The sequence below is a fragment of the Epinephelus moara genome, chromosome 6, assembly GCF_006386435.1.
Source record: "Epinephelus moara isolate mb chromosome 6, YSFRI_EMoa_1.0, whole genome shotgun sequence".
Taxonomy (NCBI): domain Eukaryota; kingdom Metazoa; phylum Chordata; class Actinopteri; order Perciformes; family Serranidae; genus Epinephelus; species Epinephelus moara.
Window position 1 is genome coordinate 39,599,271 of NC_065511.1, and position 17,654 is coordinate 39,616,924.

Below are 17,654 nucleotides of genomic sequence, written 5' to 3' on the forward strand. Positions count from 1 at the left end.
GTTAGGGTCGCATTTTAGACATCACACCCTTTGTTAGATCGTTTTTTATTATTTATTTTTTCTTTTTAACTTCTAATTCGTTTCCTGTGTGGTCGTTTCGATGTTGCCATAGCAACGGAGTCACCTACAGTCAGCCTTGGCACACAGCAGATGTTTCTAGCTTCTTCATTTAACACTAGACTCCAAAACCATATCGATCTTACATAAAAACTGTTAATGATATCTGAACAGCTCAGTATGGATGATCTTCATCTTCATCTTCACCTGCAGACAGTAAGTGCTGTTTCACTGTGAGCTGCTGAAGGCGGCTAACAGCAGCTAATGTTTACTGTTTACTGCCATGGAGGTTTTTATTTATAAGGAAGCTGCCTCGGTGTTTGGAGCATATTAGGAGGAACAAAACATAAAAATACAAAAAAGAATAAAGATACGATAAAGATATGAAAAAGATACTACAGAAATATTATAACAAATATGAACTGTAACTGTTTTACATTGAGAGTGGAACAGTTTAGCGCAGGATATGCAAACATAAAGATCAGAGAGGGTTCATATAGAAGAGAAATATTTGGATTTAATGGTAAATAATTAGATGTTACAGCAAATAATAGATATGAAACATAAACACAACTGAAAAAGTGTAAGACATGATCATTATTGCTGATATTATATAATATACATAAAATACTTTAGTATACTGTATCATATTGTTCGACATCTGATACACAGTTTTACTGCTATACTCTATGTTATACTGGATTATTATTTAAGATTATTACTACTACTACTTTTACATTTCACCTGACACTATATCTTACACATGAGGAATGTACTTTTTGGTAAAAGTGAACTCTATTCATTTTGATTTCTTTTGATTGCATGATCATGAAAAATTTGAGTTTAGCTTCAGAAGGGGAACCTTTTTTGTGGCTGAATTTCTTTGCCAGGCCTGGGATAGAAGACAAAGGTTTCTGTGTCAGGACTGAGCAATAAAATAATATTATATTATTATTTCATATCTCCTAAAGTTGAGATTTATTTGGTAAGCGGCTTCTCTGGAGAATCCAGTTATATGGTCATGTGCTGACTCCTCCAGCAGAGGGCGCTGTTAGCTTAGCTTTTAGCTTCATCAATTGAAATCTCATCTGTTTCACAACAGTATAAACGTTTGAGCTCGAAACAGCGGCCGACTCCAAAACTTTAACTTCTGAAACTTTAAGTAGCTGTTCAGTCATATCACATGTTCTTCATCAGGAGAGTACATACTGATAAATGGACCTTGAGGTGAGAATGATTTGTTAATATAATATTTAACAAACCAAACCAAACCAAACCACTAATTTGATGTTTTTCTTATTTATCAGGCTACAACCTGAAACATTTGTTGGCTTCACCATAAAATTGTTGGTAAACATCTGTTAAACATAAAAATTCCTTTAAAATAAACTAAACTCGACTCTTCAGGATTTTAGGTCAAATTAAAATGAATGAAACAGAATCTATGTTTGCCTCTATGTATGCTGCTGTCATATTTGAATAAATAAATGACTAATCAATCATCAATCATCATCAATCAATCAAAACAATTAGCTGGTTAATTATTAATAATACTGATCATTTAAAAGGACATTCATCAGGTTTGATGTTTTCATATCTGTATGTGTTTCCTATGACTCTGTGAGTGAGGTTACTTTTTCTCCTGCAGGTCCAACATGGCGTCTGATGCGTCTCCTCCAGGTGATGATGAGGTGAAGGAGAGGAGGAGGAAGAAGAGGAGGGAGCGGGAGGTGAGGAGGAAGGAGGTACAGGATGTGGACATCGAGGAGTTAACATCCGCTGGTCACAGAGCTCTGCAGGAGGGACGGACTGAAGATGCTCTGAGCTACTTCAACAACGCTCTAAAGGCTGCAGGACAGGTGAGACTGATGAGGTCAAAGGTCACCTACAGGTGAAACTGCAGAGGTCAAAGGTCACCAACAGGCGAGACTGTTGAGGTCAAAGGTCACCAACAGGTGAGACTACTGAGGTTAAAGGTCATCATCAGCAGATGAGACTGCTAAGTTTAAAGGTCACCAACAGGTGTGACATCTGAGGTAAAAGGTCACCAACAGGTGAGACTGCTGAGGTCAAAGGTCACCAACAGGTGTGACAGCTGAGGTAAAAGGTCACCAACAGGTGAGACTGCTAAGTTTACAGGTCACCAACAGGTGTGACATCTGAGGTAAAAGGTCACCAGCAGGTGAGACTGCTGAGGTCAAAGGTCACCAACAGGTGAGACTGCTGAGGTTAAAGGTCACCAGCAGGTGAGACTGCTGAGGTCAAAGGTCACTAACAGTAACAACAGCAGTACCTTCAGGACTCCCTAAACCCTTGTGACTGTAGGTAATTTCCCATGATGCTCTGCTTCTCATCAGCTGCAGGACTCTCGGGTCGTCCGGGCCTGTTCCTTTAACCTTGGTGCAGCCTACGTGGAGGCGGGACAGCCTAAGAAGGGTCTGGACCTCCTGTGTCAGGCTCAGCCTGGTCCGAAGGCCGACCGGCTCCCAGACCTCCAGTTCAACCTGGCCCTGGCCCACAATGCACTGGGGCAGAGCCAAGAGGCATCTGCCTACTTCCTGCAGGCAGCTCAGCTGTACAGATCGCAGGGAGACGGAGGCAGCGAGGGAGACGCCTGCATGGAGATGAGCCGCTGCTACAGCAGAGCACAGGTCAGAACCTGGAACAGGACCAGAGCTGGAACAGGGGTTAACAGGTGACCTGTGAGATGTCAGGTGAAAGGTGTGTCAGCTGTGTGTGCGTGTGTGTTGTAGGACTGGTCTCTGGCGGTTCAGGGTTTCCTGAGGGCTGCAGAGAGTTACAGAGTGGCAGCCATGTTGGATTCTGCAGCCACTGCCCTCAAAGAGGCAGGAAGTCACATGCTCCAATCAGATCAGTTCAGTCATGATGACATCATTGGCGTGCTGGCAGAGTGTCTGAGTTTGACAAACCGCATCACCGACCCGAGGATTCTGGGTATTACATCATCTTACATTTCATTTTACTAAACACAGCATGAAATTACAAAAGAACATTTACAAACAATATGATTTTAATATATGACATCATCATAATTGACTTATTGATTATAACTTATTGATTGTTGTCCAGGTGAGCTGTACCTGTCAGTGGGCGTGTCTTACTGTCAGCTCAGGTGTTTCCAGGAGGCGGTGCAGTGTTTCCAGCAGGCTCTGGGCCCCACAGCTCAGCATCCCCCTCTGTTGGCCAAAGTGCTGCACAACCTGGGAGCCGCTCTGAACTCTCTGGGCCAGTTCACACCTGCTGTGGAGTACCACAGGCTGGCTGCTGGACTCTACGGTGAGTCACCTGTTAAGTCACCTGTCGAGCAATCACACTGATCACCTGTCAGTCAGGTTCTGTACTGATCCATTATCTCAGAGCAGAAAGCCATCCCTGAACTCTTTAAAGAAAACCATCACACCAGTGTTCACTGTGAGGTCCCATAATGCACTGCACACGTTCAATATCATATCATGTAATAATATATTGTGCAGGTGGATATATATGTGTATTTGTGTGTGTACACAGGCTCTCTGGGTTACCGTGGCGACCAGGCTCGGTGTTTCAGTAACCTGGCGTTTGCCTGCAGTCAGCTGGGTGATGAAGAGGAGGCAGCAGAGAGCTTCTTGCACGCTCTGCAGGGATTCAGAGACACAGGTAACATTAGTAACTTCTTTATCACTATTTATTACTATTTATTATTGTTAACTAAAGTTAAATCATGATTATTAGTGTTAACAAATATTAATTGGTGTTTATTAATTATTATCCATGTGTATTTTGTTAATCAATGTTTATTTTTTATTTTTTTAGTTTTTATGAATGTGTGTTAATGTGTAAATAATATGTTATTTATGTTTGTGTATTAGTGCGTATTAATGTTTATAACAATATATTAATGCCAATTAGTTTTTATTAATGTTTTTTATGATAATTAGTCTTAACCAATATTTATTAGTGTTTATTAATTAGTATTCACATGTATTATGCTTATTGTTTATCTGTGGGTTTTTTTTTTAGCTTTTATGAATTACGTTAATATGTAATTTATGTTTATAAATATTTGTTGAAGTGCATTGATGTTTATTACTGTTTATTAATGTCTATTCATGTTTATTGTTTATTGGTCTTTATTAATGTGTATTAGGTTTTCTTGGTGTTTATTAATTTCATTCACATTTATTAATGTTGAGCAACGTTTATAATTGTTTATTGATAAATAATTAGTGTTTATTAATGTGTATTTATAATTATTTTTGTTAATAAATATTTTTTTGGTTGGTTCTCATTATTTACATTTATTGATGTTTAGTAATGGTTTTTAGCTTTTATGAATGTGTGCTAATAATGTGTTATTTATGTTTTTGTTTATGTCAATGTGTATCAATGCTTAATGATTATTTACTAATGCTAATTAGTATTTATTAAGGTTTATGGGTATATATGAATTATTTATTCACATTTATTAATGTTTAGCAAAGTTTACTATAGTTTATTAATGTACAATAACAAAAGTACTATTATCTCCATTGATATTTTATTTGTCTGTTGTTGTTTTTAGATTCATATTTCCATCCTAACACCACACAGAGTGGGTTACTGTCATTTGTTCTGTCAGTTTGAACATCACTGTGTTGCCATGACAACATGAAACAATTACTGTAAAGCTGCCGAGCAGAAAGTCTCATTGTTTTGATATCAGATTATAAACTGTGAGGAAACATATCATGCGACAAATTTAATAATCAAACATGAACAAATTAAATAGAGGCTGTAACAGCTGACAGCAGCCGGAGGGACACAATGATTCAGTCTGACTGTCTGTTTACATGACAACATCATACACCAGTGAGAGGGCGGGTGATCTCCAGCCGAGTAGGAAAAGATTCATAGAGACGTTAAAAGCAGAACGCTGAAATATTCAACAGGAGACGAGTCTGAATCTGTCACTTTAATGTTCTCACCTGTCTGTCTGCAGAGGACCACATGGCTCAGGTTCAGGTGTGTGAGTCGTTAGCCGAGTGTTTCCTGAAGCAGAGGAAGCAGCACAAAGCTGTTCAGCTCTACAAACAGGCTCTGACGGCTCTGTCTCACTGCAAGGTAAGAACACACCTGTGTGTTAATGTGAAGGGGTCAAAGGTCAGAGGTCACAATGAGATTAACATGATCATTTTGCACCAATGCTTACATCATTCTGACCAATCAGAGGTCTTTCTTCTCTTTCAGGACAGTTCTGGTGATGTTCGGGATCGACTGGTGGAGGGTCTGACGGCAGCTCTGCAGCAGAGCGTGCAGGTGTGATCACATGACCCGAACACCACATCACACCTCCGGCCAACCAGAACACCACATCACACCACCGATCTAATACAAAAAAAATTATTAACAGGAGTGTGTTGTACACTTGATGTTGTCCTTATTAATCAGGACTTTTTTTTTTTAACACTCAGAGGCCACGCCCACCAAGACCACACCCTTTCAGCCCACCTGTCAGACAGCAGATCAGGTAACAGCCAATCAGCTCTCAATGTCACTGTGATAGACTGTAATCTATCAATACTGGCCGTGGTTGGTGTCATTTCAGTCTTTATAAATCTGCTCCACCCTCCTCACAGGAAGAGTGATGTCACACAGAGTCCAGGCAGAGCGTCCAATCAGCAGCCACACGATCAGAGGGGGGAGGGGCAAGGTGAGTCTCACCTGTTCCAGGTAGAAACAGGCAGAATAAGACCACAGAAGACGAGACAAATGTCCACAGTGTGAGAACTTTGTTTTCTTTGGCAGGATCACAGCAGGAGGCCACAGGTAGACAGGAAGCAGCAGAGCATTCTGGGTCAGCAAGAGATGGAGCCACTGAGGGACCTGAGTACATGAACATGGCACCTGGACTGCACAGGTAACACACGTAATAATATTCATACAGTTCACCTGTTATTAATGATTTCATTTTATTAATCTCCTATGACCTGACCTGCAGGTCCTCAGATGGGCCCTGACCCAGAGGTTGAGAACCCATTTCTGTTGTTAACATGAACATTTGTGTCTCTGTGTTCCCAGTTTAGACCAGTCAGACCAGTCAGACCGGCCTCACACTGACAGGTAACTGACACCCATCAATCAAATCAACCCATAAATTACTATATCTGCATTTAATAAATAAACTTCAAATAAAAGAGGAAGTGAGCTGAGCCTGATAGTTTTTTGTTTTGTTTTTTCCCAGTGAAACCTCATTGGTCCAGGAGGCAGCAGCTCCGCCCACCAGCCCAGGTGGCATCAGAGAGACCACAGCTCTTGTGGCCAGGTGGAAGTCTCGGTTCTGTTCACTGATGTAGACTCACAAGGCTGATGCTGTTATCGATCGTTTATTGATTACTGACCTTCAATCTGGACTTCAAATGAAGAGTCTGGAAAGTCTGGAGGATTTTAAGACTGAAATACAGATTTATTTATCAGACTGACTGTTCCTTTAGAAACAGGAATAATTATTATCATCACCAGCCGCGACAACAGTGGTGCTGTTTTAACCTTGTGAGTCTGTGTAGGGGATCGCGGTCTCCACACTTTACGCCACAGGCCCACATTCACTTTAAGTCACAGACTGCTGTATTGCAGCTGGAGTGATCCCAGTGTGAGATGGTCTCTAGTTATTGTTATTAATATAAATAACACCAGTGTCTCCTGGTGATGATCAGCTGATTATCTCTGCAGTAAAAACTTTCTCAGGATCAGATTTATTTTCCCGCTGATACATCCTGACTCATGTTTAATACATCAGAGACTTTATTCTGCTGATCAAGCACACACACACACACACACACACACACACACAAACCCTGTACTTCTATACTTATGAGAACCCTCGTTGACAAAATGCATTCCCGAACCGAAACCTGATTCTCCTGAACCTCAAGAGTCAGAACCCTCAAACAGACCTCTAAAGGTCTGTCTAAAGTTGAGAACCAGACAAACTGTCCTCACTTTCCAAAAATGTCCTCACTCTCAATGTCCAAAACTCAAATTGGTTCTCAGAGATATATGTAAATGTGCACACATGATGATGAATGTTGTTAAATGTGTAACTGTTGTCACAGAGGAACATGATCTAAAATAAAGAATAATTCTATCTTCACATTCTGGGTCTTTCACTTTCACTTTCACTAAAATGGTAATGAGGAAGTGCCTTTAAAAGAACACCGGGAATGTAGAGAACTTTGAGATGGCCAAGAACATCACAAGCATCAAGAGCATTGAGAGAGTCAAGAACTTCAAGAACAAAAACAGCATCAAGAGTGTTTAGAATGTCGAAAACATCAAGAGCATAAAGAGTGTTGGGAAACACCCAAAACATTTGAGAGTATCGACAACATTAAGAGTCGAGAATGTTAACAACATCAAGAGTGCTGGGAACGCCAAAAACATAGAGAGCATAAAGAACAACAAGAGCTTCAAGAACATTGGCAGCATCAAAAACATTGAGAGCATCAAGAGGGTTGAGAACGCCGATCATTGGGAGTATGAAGACCATCAAGAGTGTCAAGAATGTTAACAGTGTCAAAAGTCTTGAGGACAGCAAAAACATTGTGGCATCAAGAGTGTCGACATCATTGAAAATATTGAGAGCTTTAAGAGTGTTCCGAATGTTTGTAGCTTCAAGAGTGTTGAGAGCATCGAAAACATAGAGAGCATCAAGTACATCAAGAGCATCAAGATCAACAAGAGCGTTGAGAAATTTAGAGCATCAAGTGTGTAGAATGCCAAAAACATCAAGAGCATAAAGAGCATTGAGATTGCTGAAAACACTGAGATTATCTAGAACATCAAGAGCGCTGAGAACATTAAGAGTGTCAAGAGTGTTTGGAATGCCAAAAACATCAAGGGCGAGAAGAGCGTTGAGAACGTAAAAACATAGAGAGCATCATAAACAAGAGCTTCAAGAATGCTGACAGCGTCAAGAGCAATAAGACCGTAGAGAACTTCAAGAACATAGAGCATTGAAAACATCAAGAGCATAAAGAACAACAAGAACATTGGCAGCGTCAAAAACATTGAGAGCATCAAGAGTGTTGACATCATCGAAAATATCGAGGGCTTCAGGAGTGTTTCGAATTTTTGGACCTTCAAGAGTGTTGAGAACGGGGTGTTGGTGGCTTAGTGGTAGAGCAGGCGCTCCATGTACAAGGCTGTTGCCGCAGCGGCCAGGGTTCCAGTCCAGCCTGTGGCCCTTTGCTGCATGTCATCCCCTCTCTCTCTCCCCCTTTCACACTTAGCTGTCCTGTCCATTAAAGGTGAAAAAGGCCCCAAAAAAATATCTTCAAAAAAGAAAAAGAGTGTTGAGAACATCAAGTACATCAAGAGCTTCAAGAACGCTGACAGCGTCAAGAGCATTGAGAGCGTAGAGAAGTTCAAGGACATTGAGCGCTGAAAACAACAAGAGAGTCACGAACAAAAAGAGCATCAAGAACGTTTCGAGCCTCAAGAGCGTTGACAGCGTCAAAAACATTGAGAGCATCAAGAGCTTTGAGAATGTCGAGAACATCAAGAAAACTGAGTGCTGAAAACATTAATTTGCAGGAGGAGAAAAACAGAATAAAGTGGTGTTGCTAATAAACAGATTCTAATACAAACATACACAGAACAGTTGTGATACATCAGGAGACTCATTGATTAATGTGATGTTTCAGATCAGTTTCACCTTCAGGCTGCAGATTATTAAATCAGAAACAGGAGGATTTTCACAGCATGAAATTCAACCTGAATCAGCAGACTAACACACTGCACACACACACACTGTACACACACACACACACACTGTGCACACACTCACGTTGAGCTCCTCCTCCCTGCGCTGCCGTCTGAAGGCTTCTCCTCAGTGTTTCAGAAGCTTGCTGCAGTCAACACTGATCCAGATCTGATCGCGTTTTGTTCTCCAGGGTTCTTCGGGGTTCTCTGTGGGTTCCTGAACAGAGAACATGAAGAAGAGAAACATTCAGAGCTGCTGATCAGGTAACAACACTTTCTCTTTCACAGTAAAAGCCTCGCTGATAGACAGAACAGAACCTGATCAATGTGATGATCTGTAATTAATAATGAGAAGACATGAAGCTGTAAAGAAAACAGTATATTTCTAACACTGACATAAACACTGACGGCTGTTTACTGTTAGACTGATTCATATTTATATATCGATTATTATCAAACATGTTTTAAACTGAAAATAGGAAAATATTCCTTTGCATTCTATCAGCCAGTAATTTATTTTTATCTCTAATTTGAGTTTTTATTTAATAAAGTGTATTTTCATGGGTTTGAAGAGTTAAATGTTTGATTGACTGATTCTGTAGATCTGATCAGGTTCTTACTGATGAGCCCTGAAATTAGTTTTACCAGATTTCAGTTGTTTAAAGTACAAACAATATTATCTTCTCCTGCTAGCTGCTCTCTGTTAGTAATGAACGCTTTGTTTCATCTTTAATAAAACAATAATAATAAGAAGAAGAAGAAGAAGAAGAAGAAATTATAAAAATGTTTAATTGTTCCTTTAAAACTGACATGAAGTTGTGTAAACAGGTCAATTGGCTGACACATTCATGACATCACAGACCGATGATGTCATCATATTCATTAGTAGTTAGCATCATAGATTTTAATAATAACTAGACTCCAGATGGCAAAATGGCAGCCATCCATTCCAATAGAGTTGCTCGCCCGGCACATATGCCAAAAAAAGTTTCTAGCTTTCTGGTTTACTTGCACAGTATACAGCCCACTGAATATGCGTCGTAGTGTTTCTCCCGCTGGCTTATAGACTTTACATTGTGATGACTTCACTGATTTTTAAATTGTTTTTCTCAGGTCCATAAAGTTTTACAAATATAAAACCACAACGGATAAAAAAATGTATAATAGAAAGGGTCATAATTGACCTTGTTTGCGGTTCAAACTGTCCTGTCAGCAGTTTAACGGACATCTCTGTTTTTTTAATATAATGATGGTCTATGAGGAAAATGCTTTTTGGGATGCAGGGGACGTTTTTGCTGCAATACTGCAAGTGGCCACTGAGAAAAGCTGGCTGCAAGGCTGAGCAGCGTTCCTGGGGCCTGGTTAGCATGTGTCTTTGGTTCTGTATCCCTCAAAAAGGGGCGTGGCCTTAATGTTTTGTGAAGTAGCCCTATGTGCCGGTCTGGTCTGTGGCAAATGCAGTTAGTTGGTGGCAGGAATGTCTGAGTGAGTAAAGTCTGATAGCGGTTTGCTTATCTGCAGATGCCTGGGAAGTACGTCTTTAATAATGTATGGCTATATTGTTATGTAGGCTTACCTCTTTTAAACTACTTAAATACAGTCATGAAAATGGGGTAAAATATTATGGGAAAGTTATGGAGAAGTTTTGAAAGTATGGTAAAAATGTGAGGGAGTCCTGTCAGGATGAGGTCTGACTGACCTGGTCCATACGAGGCTCTGATGTGGATTCTTTAAATGAGGGGAAGAAGGCTGTGATTGGGCGGATTGTGGAACAAAACTGTTGTGGTTCATCTTCAATTTTTTGTGTTTCACCAGACAAACATGGAGGCCTCCCTGGGTCCTGGATTTAACTGGTGTGACAAAAGCCCTTATAACACAGAGATTGCACTATAGGGCCGCTGCGAAGTAAGTTACTTACGCCGTCTTTGCATTTTTATACAGAACCAAACAACAGTATCATTCTGCTCTAGTGTGTGGTTTTAAACAGCATGTCAGCACCACAGAAGCAAAACACACACGACGGGCGTGATGTGTATGACAACAGCATCGGCCTCTAGGGTGACAAATAACATACGAATAAGGAGCGCTTTTTAAAAAATAACAATGGCATTAACAATCATGTACCAGGGTGCCCGGAGGCTTAGTGGGTAGAGCAGGCGTCCTACATACGAAGGCAATGTCCTTGCCGCAGCCGCCGTACGCTCAACTCCAGCCTGCGGCTCTTTGTTGCATGTCATCCCCTCTCTCTCCCTTCTTCATGCTTAGAGTCTCCTGTCTACTAAAGCCAAAAGATAATCTAAGAACAATAATTTACTGTCTCTGTTATATGGAGGCTGATCTTGTCCTCTACTTGGAGAGTAAGGAGCTCCTGGACCCAGCTGTTTTCACAGTTTGCAGACATTTTCAGCTACTCTTCTTCGAGTTAGCTGCTAACTGCTTCTAGCTGCTTTTTCAATCTCCTGGCAGTGGGTCACACACATAACATGTCATCAGCAAGTCACACCCATCCCTTCCTGCCAGCTGTCTCTGTTACACAGATATCAATTCAGTGCTGATACTACCTCCATTGCCGACTTAGAGGCGAGATAGCTCTGCCCTCCTATTCCGCGACCTTACCTTTTATGCAGAACAGCGAGGTGGAATAACATTCTGTGGTCTCAAGACCAAGTAACATTTCAGAGAAGATACCAGTATGACTGTGTTGTGAATGAAAGCAGTAACATTGCAGGGACGAGCATGTAAAGGGTTACATTGTGAAGTGAGCAAAAACAATAATAAGACTCAGCTGAAGACATACTTGAATCTGCGACCTGTGTAGGATTATAAGCAGCATTACTTGTCTCGCAAACTGGTTGAATATTAAATACATGACAGGAACACTGGCACTGGACAGAAAAACTCCTCAGCCGCCATGTTCCTCCGAACAATAACAGATGTCTTCCACCACATACACACACACCCGGTCTCGCCCCATCCTCTTCTTCTATTGAGTTTTATGGCAGTTGGCATGACCACCACCTGCTGGCCTGTCTCCTCCCCAATTATTCCAGCACCCCCATGGCCTGTGTGAACAGGTTCAGGATGGATAGATGTTCCTGAATGTGTACGTGTGAATAGTGAAACTGATGAGCAGCGCCTGAAAGGTTATCGCTGTGATTTACTGGAAATGTGTGTGAGGGAGGCTCATGATTCAGGGGGGTAATTTCAGCCAATCAACTCTGCTGGTCTGCAGCAAGGTGGAGGTTGCCAAGGTGACATCAACACACACACACACACACACACACACACACACAGGATCCTGCGGCCAAAAATAACTGCAGAGAGCTTTTTGCTGTAACCTGACCTGTGTGTGTGTGTGTGTGTGTGTGTGTGCGTGCGTGCGTGCGTGCGTATTCCTGTCAGAGGAATCAATATCACCTGAATTTGATAGATGATATTTGTTGTATTCTGTCTCAGGTGTAAATTTTATTTATGGAATTGTATTTCCCAGCTTTTATTTTGAAGGGCCTGTTTGCATGTTTTATTGATCACTGATCAGAGAGAACAGCATCAACAACATGAAGTCATTAATGAGCCAGTGAAGGATCATCGCAGTGCTAATGAGCTCTTTAAAGGTCCAGTGTGCAGGATTTAGAGGCATCTAGCAGTGAGGCTGCAGAACTGAGACTTCTCTCATGAATGGCCCCATCTAGAGTCAGTGTTTGTTTGTCCATTCTGGGCTACTGTAGAAACAACACTGTGGACTCCATGGAAGAGGACCCGCTCTGCATGTAGTGATAATAAACTAATGAAAATAGAATTATGAATGTTATCTTCCATTTCTGCCAATGGACCTTTAATTAACACTTGAACAGCCGAAACAGCAGTCAGCCGACTCCTCATTGGTCGGTGTGAATCAGTTACCATGGTAACTGCTCAGGTTCTCCACAGAGTCTTTGTGCGCAAACGAGACTCTAATCTCTGATCTTCAATCAGCGCAGACTGACAGGAAGTCTCTGTCACAATAAGAGCTGATGGACTGTTGGCTGCTAGATAAACAGACAAACAGGAAGTCTCTGTCACAATAAGAGCTGATGGACTGTTGGCTGCTAGATAAACAGACAGGCAGACTGGTGGTACACAGGCATCCAATCAGAGCTCAGCGGGCAATTCTGCTTCAATCGCACAAGATCAAATAAAAACAGGAACACCTGAGCTCGGCTCCAGTCACACTGTGCCTGCTGTTATAGTTCACAGCAGTGGTTCTCAACCTGGGGCTCCGGACCACGAGGGGAGTCACATGATACGTTTGAGGGGTCACGAGACATCCTAAGCTAAAAGAGAAGAAAAACAGCAGAAAAGCAGTGGCAGGGCGCTGGGGAGCACTTCATCGCAGCACTTCTTTAAAAAGCAATCTCTGCACTTTTTTTTAATGATGTGCAATGCATGGGTTTTGTATCTTGACACTAACATTAGCTAGCGAGCTAACGTGATGCTACACTAATAGAGGGTGGACTACACAATTAACAACAAGCCTACAACACATACAGTGATGAAAGCACAACACTCACCACCACTGGGCTTTTCTGTTGGTTAGACAGTAGCCCAGCTAAAGGAACAGCAGTGATGTTACTAGCGCCTTTCTGAAAAGTTTTTCTAGAAGTGCTTGAAGCGGCTGCACAAGAAAGCCAGAGCGCCCTGAAAAAAAAAACGCTATGTGGACACGGGCCCTTAATGCTAAAACAAAACAAAAAAAAACTTTCGATCTGTGTCACACAAATGGTCACTGGCTCATGTATGACCGTAACCTCAGTCTGTTGACAGTCTCAACGCTGGTCGTCTGATTCAACCTTTGCTGCAACACAATGTGACATCCAGTAAGACTTAGCAACGGCCAATCAAATGGATGCAAGCACATATTACATAGGTCTGCTGCTTCACGGGTGCCGTGACAACAAATCAAATAGACCTCTAGACACGTACAGATGAGACTGATGTCTTTCTGAAACATTCACCTAAGTGTTGGGACTGTTCCTTTAAAGTGTCCACACATCAGCTGTGACATCACTCATGACCTTCTTCTTCTTCTCTGCAGGATGTCAGGTAACTGGTCCCCCTCTCCCAACACCTCCCAGTTCCCCCCTCTCACAGACTGGGAAGCCCCCACCTTCACCCGCGCTGCTCAGTTCCGCGTCGGAGCCACCTTCATCCTCTTCCTGTTTGCTGCCTGCAGTAACCTCGCCCTATTTGCCAGCGTGTGGTGTGGGCGTGGTCGGCGTCTGGCGTCTCACCTGCGGCCGCTAATGTTGAGCCTGGCGTCAGCTGACCTGATGATGACATTTGTGGTGATGCCTCTGGATGCCGTGTGGAACGTTACAGTGCAGTGGTATGGAGGAGACGTGCTCTGTAAGCTGCTCTGCTTCCTGAAGCTGTTCGCCATGCACGCCTCTGCCTTCATCCTTGTTGTCATCAGCCTCGATCGCCAGCACGCCATCCTGCACCCGCTGGACGCCCTGAACGCGCACCGCAGGAACCGACGCATGCTGCTGCTGGCCTGGAGCCTCAGCCTGGTGCTTGCATCACCACAGGTAACAGGTGACCACAAGTGAAGTGTGAAAACAGGTAACACCTGATGAGAGGTAAAACTTGACCACAGGTAACTGGTGGCGACAGGTAGGACGTGACCCCAGGTAACACTTGACCGCAGGTGGCACGTGACTGCAGGAAACATTTAACCACAGGCACGTGATCACAAGTAGCACGTGGCAACAGGTAGCACTTGACCACAGGTAACACGTAACGACAGGTAGGACGTGACCCCAGGTAACACTTGACCACAGGTGGCATGTGACTGCAGGTAACATTTGACCACAAGCACGTGATCACAGGTAACTGACAGGTGACCACAGGTAACAGGTGACAAGAGGTAACAAGTAACCACAGGTAACACTTGATGAAAGGTGACGACAGGTGGCACGTGTTACCTGTTGTCAAGGGCAAACACATATACCACACATAAACCACACTTGTCACTGCTGAGGTTTGTTATTTACATAATACACACACACACACACACAGCTCTGTGGCTGTTTTTTTCTCCTCTCATCTTCTAAATATTTCATCCAGCAGCTACAGAATAGTTACAAAGCAGCTGAGAGCTTCACATGAGTCTGTCTTTAATATTAATATTTAACATTAATATTTATGATATGATAATCTGGTGAGCTGCACCAAAGGACAAAGTGAAGGTGATCTGTTCATCTTCCTGTCTGATTACAGAAGAGCCTTCATGTGATCAAGTGCTGAGCTGCAGATTATTTTATCAGTGCATGCACACAAGTACACATATATCTATATTATTATCATTATCATTATTATTATTAAATTCTTCCTGTTCTCTGATGCAGGTGAAAGTTTCTCCATCAGGTGAAAGAACCTGAAATCCCCGCAGGAATGTTCTGGTTTCTGACGGAGAGATTAAACGTGTGAGACCTCCTGCTGTTAGCTCGAGCTAACTGCTCCCCTTGATTTTTATAAAGAATGCTAACAATGCTAAGCGGCCACCAGCTGGAAAACACAGCTGAAACAAACTGTTTAGTTTCACTGAATACAGCAGCAGAAATACCATTTATGAACCAGTTCATCAGGAGTCACACTGGAAGTCAAGCTGGGAGGAAACCAGAATCATTTACAATAAATAAATTATACTCTGGGATCTAATAATAGAGTTGTTTGTCTCCTCAGCAGATGATCTCTTAATTATTAAACTGCAGCTGAATGTGTTCAAATTAAAGTTTCTGCAGAAACACCATGTGTTCTTTTACATTTCTGTAAAACTACTCTGCAACAGCAAACGCAATTTTTTAGTCCATCAGGACTGATGGCCTGCTCTGAGAATCTTAAAAGCTTTACCTGGACTCCACCTGAATCCTCTGTCTGTCTCCTTGCAGCTGTTTATCTTCCGGACGATCAGGGTGGAGGCCGTGGACTTCACTCAGTGTGCCACTCACGGCAGCTTCAGCTACCGCTGGCAGGAAACTGTTTACAACATGTTTCACTTCATCACGCTGTACGTCGTCCCCCTGCTGGTGATGAGCTGCTGCTACAGCCGCATCCTGCTGCACATCCACCTGCAGCACCTGAGAGACAAAGGTAAGACACACCTGTAACATACCTGTATATCCTGCAGCACCTAAGAGACACACATGTGCTACACTGACACAGTGTGACATCACTAACGGAGCCCCTCCCTCTCTCAGCAGGTGAGTCGTACCTGCGTCGCAGTGGCACTGACATCATCCCAAAGGCTCGCATGAAGACTCTGAAGATGACTGTGGTCATCGTGCTGTCCTTTGTGGTGTGCTGGACTCCGTACTACCTGCTGGGGATTTGGTACTGGTTCCAGCCCGACATGTTGCGTGTCACACCTGAGTACGTACACCACGCCCTCTTCCTGTTTGGGAACCTGAACACCTGCTGCGACCCCGTCATCTACGGCTTCTACACGCCATCCTTCAGGGCTGACCTCGCCGCCTGCTGCCGCAGGACGAAGAGTGACGCTTCGCTGCGATCTCCAGACAGACTGTCTGCCAGGCAGGATCCTCACAGCGCGGAGCATGAGGCGGACCCCGCCACCAACAACCAGCCTGCAGGAGACTAACAGTAGCCAATCAGAGGACAGAAGTTAAATGATGTCACATTTTGTACCTGAACACTGTCAAAGTGTGGAAACTGGATCAGCTGAAGGCGGATCAGGACTCTGAGTCTTTCAGCGGGACAAAAACCTCTTTATTATGATTCTGTTTCAGAGAGACTTCAACCAATTGATCAGTTTTACAGGATCGATTATTGATTTTATTCCCATTTAGAGTCATTTGATCAAAATAAAAGCAGATCTGTGAGACTGATTCTTTTCCTGTAAATCTGACCTCCACTGGTTTAAAAGAATACCTCATCTGCAAAATGATCACATATAAAACATTTACTCACCCTGTTACCTTGAAGTCATGAAGAAACTCGAGATGTCAGTGTTTCTATAGTCTCACATAAAGCTGCTCTGCACTCAAACACCATTTTATATTGTTCTTGGTAGTAGTAGTCATAGTAAATGTAAAAAACAGTTGAATGTTCATTGTCAAGTTAAAAATACATAAACAAGGTTTTCTCCTCACTTCTACAAGAACCCACGTGACCGATTCAGTTACTGTGTTGTCTATTTCTCACCTGAAATGTCTCCAGAAATATATTTTAGTGCAGTGTTTGGCTGAACTATGACACTCTGTTAACAGCAGCAGCCATACTGTTTCATGTTTTGTAAAAACAGGCTGAAAAAGATTAAACTGTAAAACTTCACATTACTGGTCAAATATCGACCAATATTCTGTTCTGTTGTCTATTTCTCACATAAAATGTTTTTAGAAACATACTGTATCTCACCGTTTAACTGTAATTCAAGCTCGTCTGTTACCAGCCAGCCGCCATATTGTTTGCAACAGAAAAACGTCCAAGCTCGCATTACGTCATCCACCAGCGGTGCATTGCATTCTGGTAGTTGTAGGTTTTCTACTTCTTGAGCAAAGACAGCGCTGTTGCTCGGTTTTCTCTGGTCATTTTGCGCCAGTTTCAAAAGTATTTCTGTCCTCTCCTATAGACAGCTTAGTTTTATGAAAATACCATATTGAGCACAAAACAGTCAGAGGAAATAAAACAGCTGATGGAGATTAATCAAAGCATTTCTGTCACAAAAACAACAAACATTAAAACCTGGTTTGGTTAAATAAGAGAAAACAAGTGAACGTCACCTACACTTGTGAAACTTTATTAGAGTCAGCATGCTGATTTAAAACTCAGAACTCAAATCCGTTTTTCACATGTAGCCA

At 42.4% G+C, this 17,654-nt stretch overlaps 1 protein-coding gene across 1 annotated transcript; it reads left to right on the forward strand.

Moving 5' to 3' along the window:
- The first annotated feature begins 128 nt into the window (after positions 1-128).
- Positions 129-17,023, forward strand: LOC126392470 (tetratricopeptide repeat protein 24-like). Its single transcript, XM_050047882.1, has 18 exons — positions 129-273; positions 1,706-1,916; positions 2,415-2,708; positions 2,811-3,012; positions 3,148-3,354; positions 3,586-3,714; positions 5,036-5,157; positions 5,284-5,352; positions 5,508-5,563; positions 5,673-5,746; positions 5,842-5,953; positions 6,115-6,156; positions 6,278-6,385; positions 7,705-7,799; positions 8,988-9,060; positions 13,871-14,363; positions 15,726-15,927; positions 16,035-17,023. Exons 1-18 carry the CDS (start codon positions 242-244, stop codon positions 16,433-16,435), a joined length of 2,922 nt encoding a protein of 973 aa, XP_049903839.1. The 5' UTR covers positions 129-241; the 3' UTR covers positions 16,436-17,023.
- The last annotated feature ends 631 nt before the right edge of the window (positions 17,024-17,654 follow it).